The 8,913-nt window shown below is 38.7% G+C and overlaps 1 protein-coding gene across 1 annotated transcript; it reads left to right on the top strand.

Moving 5' to 3' along the window:
- The first annotated feature begins 5,705 nt into the window (after window positions 1-5,705).
- LOC121141772 (olfactory receptor Olfr180-like) lies at window positions 5,706-6,660 on the top strand. The gene is given in 3 exon segments (XM_040750308.1): window positions 5,706-5,904; window positions 5,907-6,635; window positions 6,638-6,660. Coding segments are annotated over 3 exon segments (951 nt in total).
- The last annotated feature ends 2,253 nt before the right edge of the window (window positions 6,661-8,913 follow it).

The following is an 8,913-nucleotide window of genomic DNA, read 5'->3' as shown; positions in this document are numbered from 1 at the left end:
AAGCTGTCTCCTGTACCAATTCTTTCAAGGGTACCACCCACTTTCTCTTCTAAGAGGTTCAGTGTGGCTGGATTTATGTTGAGGTCTTTGATCCATTTGGACTTAAGTTTTGTGCATGGCGACAAACATGGATCGATCCGCATTTTTCTACATGCCAGTCTCCAATTATGCCAGCACCATTTGTTGAAGATGCTTTCTTTATTCCATTGTATATTTTTAGCTTCTTTGTCAAAGATCAGATGTTCGTACGTGTGTGGGTTAATACCCGGATTTTCAATTCGATTCCATTGGTCTGCCTGTCTATTTTTGTGCCAATACCAAGCTGTTTTCAGGACTATAGCTCTATAATAGAGCTTGAGGTCAGGGATAGTGATGCCTCCGGACGTTGCCTTGTTGAACAGGGTTGTTTTGGCTATCCTGGGTCTTTTGTTTTTCCATACAAAATTGATTATTGTTCTTTCAAGGTCTGTGAAGAATTGTGCTGGGATTTTAATGGGGATAGCATTGAATCTGTAGATTGCTTTTGGCAGGATTGCCATTTTTACTACATTGATCCTACCTATCCAAGAGCATGGGAGATCTTTCCATTTTCTGAGGGCTTCTTTAATTTCTTTCTTTAAAGATTCAAAGTTCTTACGATACAGGTCTTTCACTTGTTTGGTTAGCGTTACCCCAAGGTATTTTATGTTGTTTGTGGCAATTGTAAAGGGTGATGTTTCTCTGATTTCTCTTTCAGCCCTTTTATCATCTGTATATAGTAGGGCTACTGACTTTCTTGAGTTGATCTTGTAACCTGCCACTTTGCTGAAGGTGTTAATCAGCTGTAAGAGTTCCCTGGTAGAGTTCTTTGGGTCATTGATGTAAACTATCATATCGTCTGCAAACAGTGAAAGTTTGACTTCTTCCTTCCCAATTTGGATCCCCTTGATCCCCCTTTGTTGTCGTATGGCTATAGCTAGAACTTCAAGTACCATGTTGAAAAGGTATGGAGAGAGTGGACAGCCTTGTTTTGTTCCTGATTTTAGAGGAATTGCGTTGAGTTTCTGTCCATTTAGTTTGATGTTGGCTGTTGGTTTACTGTATATGGCTTTTATTATGTTTAAGTATGTCCCTGTTATCCCAGATCTCTCCAAGACCTTTATCATGAAGGGGTGTTGGATTTTGTCAAAGGCTTTTTCAGCATCTAGTGAGATGATCATGTGATTTTTGTTTTTCAGCTTGTTTATATGGTGGATTACGTTGATGGATTTTCGTATGTTGAACCATCCCTGCATCCCTGGGATGAAACCTACTTGATCGTGGTGAATGATTGTTTTGATGTGTTCTTGGATCCGATTTGCCAGTATTTTATTGAGTATTTTTGCATCAATGTTAATGAGGGATATTGGTCTGAAGTTCTCTTTCTTGGTTGTATCTTTGTGTGGCTTGGGGATCAAGGTTATTGAAGCCTCATAGAAAGAGTTTGGCAAAGACCCTTCTGCTTCTATTGTGTGGAACACTTTGAGAAGAATTGGTATAAGCTGTTCTTTGAATTTGTGGTAGAATTCTGCACTGAGGCCATCTGGACCTGGACTTTTTTTGGTTGGGAGACTTTTGATGACAGCTTCTATTTCCATAGGGGTTATAGGTCTATTTAAATTGCTTATCTGTTCTTGATTTAGTTTTGGCAAATGATAGCTGTCCAGGAAGTCATCCATTTCCTTTAAATTTTCAAATTTTGTGGAGTACAGGTTTTCAAAGTATGACCTAATGATTCTCTGGATTTCCTCAGAGTCTGTTGTTATGTCCCCCTTTTCATTTCTGATTTTGTTAATTTGCATGTTCACTCTCTGCTGTTTGGTAAGTTTGGACAAAGGTTTGTCTATCTTGTTGATTTTCTCAAAGAACCAACTCTTCGTTGCATTGATTCTTTGTATTGTTTTCCTGGTTTCTACTTTGTTGATTTCAGCCCTCAATTTGATTATTTCCTGGCGTCTACTCCTCCTGGGGGAGTTTGCTTCTTTGTGTTCTAGAGCTTTTAGCTGTGATGTTAATTCTCTGGTATAACTGTTTTCCTGTTTCTTCATGTGAGCACTTAGTGCTATGAACTTCCCCCGTAGCACTGCTTTCAAAGTGTCCCATAGGTTTGGGTATGTTGTGTCTTCATTCTCATTGAATTTGAGGAAGTCTTTAATTTCTTTTTTTATTTCCTCTTTGACCCAGGGATGGTGCAGTTGAGCATTATTCAATTTCCATGAGTTTGTAGGTTTTCTGCAATTTGTGTTGTTGTTGAATTCTAATTTTAAGGCATGGTGGTCTGATAAGATGCATGGAGTTATTCCAATTTTTTTGTAGCTGCTGAGGTTTGATATGTTGCCAAGTATGTGGTCGATTTTTGAGAAGGTTCCATGTGGTGGTGAGAAGAACGTATATTCTTTTTTATGTGGATGAAATGTTCTATAGATATCTGTTAATCCCAGTTGGGTCATTACTTCTATTAGACCCTTTGCTTCTTTGTTGAGTTCCTGTCTGGTATTCTTGTCTAGTGGTGAGAGTGGTGTGTTGAAATCTCCCACTATAACTGTGTGGGGCTTTAGATGAGATTTAAGTTCTAATAATGTTTCTTTAACGAATGTGGATGCTTTTGTATTGGGGGCATAGATGTTCAGGATAGACACTTCGTCTTGGTGGGTTTCACCTGTGATGAGTATGTAATGACCTCCTTCATCTCTTTTGATTGATTTTATTTTAACGTCTAGTTTGTTAGATATTAGGATTGCTACCCCTGCTTGTTTCTTGGGTCCATTTGATTGAAAAATTTTTTCCCAACCTTTAACTCTCAAGTAATGTCTGTCTTTGAGGGTGAGGTGTGTTTCTTGTATGCAGCAGAAGGAAGGGTTCTGTCTTCGAATCCATTCTGCTAGTCTGTGTCTTTTTATGGGTGAGTTAAGGCCGTTAATATTGAGGGATATTAATGACCATTGATTGCTCATCCTTCTTCGATTTGCGATGGTTGTTGTTGGTGGAATTATGGGTGGAATTTCGCCCCTTTGTTCTTTTGGCTATTGGTAGACAGGGATTCTCTAATGCTTATGTTTTTCTGGTTGTAGTTAGCTTCCTTGGGTTGGAGTTTTCCTTCCAAAATTTTCTGTAGGGCTGGGTTAGTGGACACATATTGGTTGAATCTAGTTTTGTCATGGAATATCTTGTTTTCTCCGTCTATAGTGATTGAGAGCTTTGCCGGGTATTGTAGTCTGGGCTGGCATCCATGGTCTCTTAGTGTAGGTAGAATATCTATCCAGGACCTTCTGGCTTTCAGAGTTTCCATGGAGAAATCAGGTGTAATTCTGATAGGTCTGCCTTTATATGTTACTTGACCTTTTTCCTTAGCTGCTCTTAATATTCTTTCTTTATTCTGTATGTTTGGGGTCCTGATTATTATGTGGCGAGGGATTTTTTTTTGTGGTCCACTCTATTTGGTGTTCTGTAGGCTTCTTGTACCTTCATTGGCATGTCTTTCTTAAGGTTGGGAAAGTTTTCTTCTATGATTTTGTTGAATATGCCTTCTGCCCCTTTGAGGTGGATTTCTTCTCCTTCTTCTATACCTATTATTCTTAGGTTTGGTCTTTTCATGGTGTCCCATAATTCCTGGATGTTTTGTGTTAAGGATTTGTTGGATTTAAGGTTTTCTTTGGTTGATAAATCCATTTCTCCTAATGTATCTTCAACACTTGAGATTCTCTCTTCCATCTCTTCTATTCTGTTGGTAATGCTTGTATTGGTAGTGCCTGACTGTTTGTCCAGCTTTTCTATTTTCTGCCTTTCTTCAGATTGTGTTTTTTTTAGTGTCTCTATTTCAGTTTTCAACCCTTGCAGCGTTTGCATTGCTTCTTGCAATTTTCTGTTTATCTGTTTGTCCGTTTGTTGCCTTTTATGAATTTTTTGGTTTGTTCTTTCTTCCATTTCTTGCATTTTTTGGTTTGCTTTTTGTTCCATTTCTTGGATTTTGTGCTTTGTTTCTTCTTCCATTTCCTGCCTTTTTTGGTTTGTTTCTTCCTCCATTTTTTTCATTTTTTGCTTTGTTTTTTCTACCATTTCTTGCATTTTTTGCTTTGTTTCTTCTTCCATTTCCTGCCTTATTTGGTATGTTTCTTCTTCTAATTCTTGCATTTTTGCTTTGCTTTTTCTTCCATTTCTTGCATTTTTTGCTTCATTTCTTCTTCCATTTCGTGCCTTTTTTGGTTTGTTTTTTCTTCCAATTCTTGCATTTTTTGGTTTGTTTTTTCTTCCATTTCTTGCATTTTTTGGTTTGTTTTTTCTTCCATTTCTTTGAGGATTTTCCAATATCCTCTTTTAGGGCCTCTATCATTTTCATGAAAGTGCTTTTAAGGTCGTTCTCTTCTGCTTCCTTCGCGTTGGAATATTGGGGTCTTGCTGGTGTGGAGTCTCTAGAATCTGGCGATGTCATATTTGTTTTTCTGTTGCTGACTGTGTTTTTGTGTTGTCTCTTTCCCATCTCTTCTTTTAGTGGGTGCAGAAAGAGCCCCTTCCTGGTCTGGGGACCAGAGTTCCCTTTTGGTGGGTGCTAGTAAGTCCAGTAATCTGGTGGTTCTTCTATGCCTTGTCCAAATGCTGGTCCATGGGTAGAGAAGAAGAACAGGAATCTGGGGCGCTTAGCCTCCTACCTGGTCCCCTGGACCCTATGCTGGGTCCTGTTGTACCTGATCCGGAACAGCTACTCCCCTGGTCTCCCTGGCTCCTGTAGTTTCCTGGTCTCTTTGGTGGGAGAGAAGATCTGGAGTCTGGGGTGCTTGGCTCCCGCTGGGATTGGGAGCTCTGTGCAGTTCCCAGGCGATCTGCAGGCTCTGGAACACAGGCCGGGAAGCTGGCCTGTTTACCTGATGATGCCAGAGGGACAGCTACTTCCCTGTACTCCCAGCCTCCTCTCCTTTCCTGGAATCGTTGGTGGGAGAGAAGATCTGGAGTCTGGGGTGCTTGGCTCCAGCCGGGATTGGGAGCTCTGTGCAGTTCCCAGGCGATCTGCAGGCTCTGGAACACAGGCCGGGAAGCTGGCCTGTTTACCTGATGCTCCCGCTGGGATTGGGAGCTCTGTGCAGTTCCCAGGCGATCTGCAGGCTCTGGAACACAGGCTGGGAGAGAAGTGATTTTAAGAGAAAAAATTAATATTACACAATCTTATCGAAACTTAAAATTTCACTTAATATATCCCACAATAATTTTAACTGGAATAAATAACAAAGACAGAAAAAGATTTTTCAAAATCTTATTCTATGATGTTTTTATCAATTAGTCACTAAATACTTACAGGGAAATTAAATTTGTTTTTGAAGATCAGCTTGACTCTAGAATCTTATTTGAAAAGTATACACAAAGATTCTTTCAATGTGGAAAAATAGAAAATCACATACACTGACCATGAATTTATACAGAGACATATAATAATCCATGTGAGGCATCTAGGTGTTAAAAAGAAAACTCAAAACTGTATTCATATGCATATACACAATCTGTGTATATGCCCTCATATGTACAATTAATGTTTGATTTCTTCTCATATAACTCAACCTACCATGACATATTTCAGGGATTGACTGCTAAGGTAAATTGAAGATATCCTCACCTGGTCACTGTAACTAGAGACAGAGACTTAGACATACTCTGCCTATGATATCAAACTTCTTAATAATTTTTGTCTCAGCAGAGACATGAGAATGGAGATGAATCACTCTTTGACAACAGAATTCATCCTTGTGGGATTTGCAGATCACCAAGACATGAAGACCCTCCTGTTTCTGGTGTTCTCTGCCATCTATCTGGTCACCATGGTGGGGAATATCGGGCTGGTGGTCTTGATCTACATGGAACCCCGTCTTCACACACCCATGTACATCTTTCTGGGCAACCTGGATTCTTGGATTCTTGCTGCTCCTGTGCCATCACTCCCAAGATGCTGCAGAACTTCTTTTCCGTGGACAGAAGGATTTCTCTCTATGAATGCATGGCACAGTTCTATTTTCTCTGTCTTGCTGAAACTGCAGACTGCTTCCTTCTGGCAGCAATGGCCTATGACCGCTATGTGGCCATATGCAGCCCACTGCAGTACCACACCACGATGTCCAAGAAGCTCTCCATTCAGATGAGTATAGCCACCTTCATAGCCAGCAACTTGAATTCTATGATTCATGTAGGCTGTCTCCTAAGGTTAACTTTCTGTAAATCAAACCGCATTGATCACTTCTTCTGTGATGTTCTTCCACTATTTAGGCTGTCCTGTACAGACCCTTTTATTAACGAACTAATGATATATGTTTTTTCAATGCCAATTGAAATCTTTACTATTATCACAGTCTTGGTCTCTTATTTCTGCATTCTTTTCACTATTTTCAAGATGAAATCCAAGGACGGGAGAGGGAAAGCATTTTCTACGTGTGCGTCCCACTTTCTTTCTGTGTCAATATTCTACATCTGCCTTCTCATGTATATTCGACCATTTGAAGAAGGGAATAAAGACATTCCAGTGGCTGTATTTTATACAGTTATAATTCCTTTGTTAAACCCTTTTATTTACAGCCTTAGAAATAAGGAGGTTTTAAATGCTGCAAAGAAAGTTCTAAGTATTTATAGTACCTTTAAAAAACTTCAACTTCTACAGCTAATTAATTATAGTTTATTAAAATCATTTTATGAATATGAAATATATAATTAAAAATATTTATATAAAGTATCAGTCTTTAAATCATTAAACTATATACTAGTTTATTTCTGAAGTAATTTGTTAATTATTCATCTGAATTATATCACCTAAATAAACCAATGTAAATTTAAAAACTGTCAATTCTACTCTTGTTACCACCATTGGATTTTCTAATAGTATCAATAGTATTTCCTCAATACATTAATTCCACATCACAACCAGATGTCTAAATGTTTCAGAGTCTGTTTACTAACATTTTCTAGTTAATTGAACATCTTCTTGTGTGGTTTCCATTGTTCCAAACTTTTAAAAATTCCAGTCAAAAACTGAGATATTATTCAGCAATTGTTCCTTTTCCTTCTCCTTCCCTTCTGTCATTTCTTTTTTGCCTTTGAACATTTTAAAGTTTTACTTCCTCAAAAAGGAACACTCTGAGGTTGCAAAATAAATACCAGTAATACAGAAAATCTATACCAAATAATTATAATTACTAGTTTTTAGAACATATCATTCTATAAATTAATATGAGAGTATTAAAATTTTGAATATCAATAGCTTAAAGTCACATACTTTAGCATATTTTCTCAGATTGATAAGTTTTAATGAATACTCTTTGAGCAAACAGAAACTCAATCAGTAAACTTTGTTTGTTCCTAATGGTGTCTCATATAATCACAATACTTTCTATGCAGTCGTTACCCTGGATTTAGGGAATCTTGGATAATGTATAAATCCTCAAAGTAGAATTAGACATTTTTGCCCTCAATATATGTTTTTATTTAAATTAGAAACGTGAATGTTTCACATGTCAATCCCAGCTGCCTCTCCCACCCCTCCTCCCTTATCCTTCCACCAGCCCCCCAGGCCCCACAGAATCCCCACATCATTCCCTAGGGAGGGTGAGACCCTCCTTGGGGGGAATCTCTAAAGTCTGTCATTTCATCCTGTGCATGACCTAGGCTCTTCCCCATGTGTCCAGGCTGAGAGAGCATCCCTCCATGTGGAATGGGCTCCTATCCAGGAGTTCAGTTAAGTGTTTAGCTGTGGGTATCTGTCTCTGCTTCCATCAGTCCCTGGATGAAGGTTCTAGGATGGCATATAGGAAAGTCATCAACCCTATCATCAAGGAGGGGCTATTAGTGTAGTCTTTCCACTATTGTTTAGTTTGCCAGTTGGTGTTATCCTTGTAGATCTTTGGTCTTATAAGTTTCTGGTCTATATTTTCTCTGTTTATACTGAAAAACAAAAAAAGCAAAAAACTCTACATGAAGTCTCCTTTCTTAGTTAAATTGTGATGTGACTGTAGACCATATGGCTTCATATTCTTTTAAACATAGAGTAACCAATCAGTCTTATTGGGATTAAGTTCCACTTCCCAAAAAGAAGAAACCCATACCTATCATTAACATAGGGCCAAGAACCGGTAGAGAGACAAGATGACAGACCCTAAGGAAGCCCCTACTGTGGTGATTGATAGTTGCTGGAGGAGGAAATGTTAGTTTTCTATAAGAGTGTTTTCTCTGGTAGGTGAACCACATCCTACTTAAGAGCTACAAATCTCTGCACAAGTAAACTGTACTTGAAGGGCGAATAAAAAGAGGACACATACTGAACATATCAACCACACTCTAGAGCCAAGCCTCATGACCAGAAATGCTTGGCAAAAACAAGTTGGAATCCATGGATTGACTTTTTCATTCTCTTTTCTTCTTCCTTTTCTTTTCATTTCCCTTTCCTTCTTCTTTCCTTTCTTACTTTCTTTGTTTCTTTCTTTCCTTTTCTTTTTTGTCTTTCCTTTTTGTTATATTTGTATATTTTATTTTATGGTTTCTTTTTTAAAATCTGTTTGATTTTTTAAATTTGGATGTGTGTTTTGTTTTTTGGTTTTTTTTTCCTCTTTTGTCTTCTGATCTGTGTGACTTGTGGTTGAACAGGGGTCCTCTGTTCAAGTTGGGGAATGAAATTCTGGTAGTAGGCATGACCTCTTTTTGATCAGCAGTTCTCCTGCCTGAGATGGGTGCTGGAACACAACAATGAGGAAGGGCGGGGATTGAAATAGTGTTGAGGCACACCAAAATAGTAAAGGAGGTACACATTGGTGCCATATCTGGTGCTCGGGCAGTTGGCATGACCTCTGGTCCAGCAGGGAGTATCTGCCCAAGTTTGGGTATCGAGGACAAGGGAAAGAGCAAAGGAGGGTTCATTGGGGATAGTATCAG

Source organism: Mesocricetus auratus, unplaced genomic scaffold, assembly GCF_017639785.1.
Source record: "Mesocricetus auratus isolate SY011 unplaced genomic scaffold, BCM_Maur_2.0 Super-Scaffold_100008, whole genome shotgun sequence".
In the NCBI taxonomy this organism is placed as follows: domain Eukaryota; kingdom Metazoa; phylum Chordata; class Mammalia; order Rodentia; family Cricetidae; genus Mesocricetus; species Mesocricetus auratus.
This window is presented reverse-complemented; position numbering and strand designations above follow the sequence as displayed.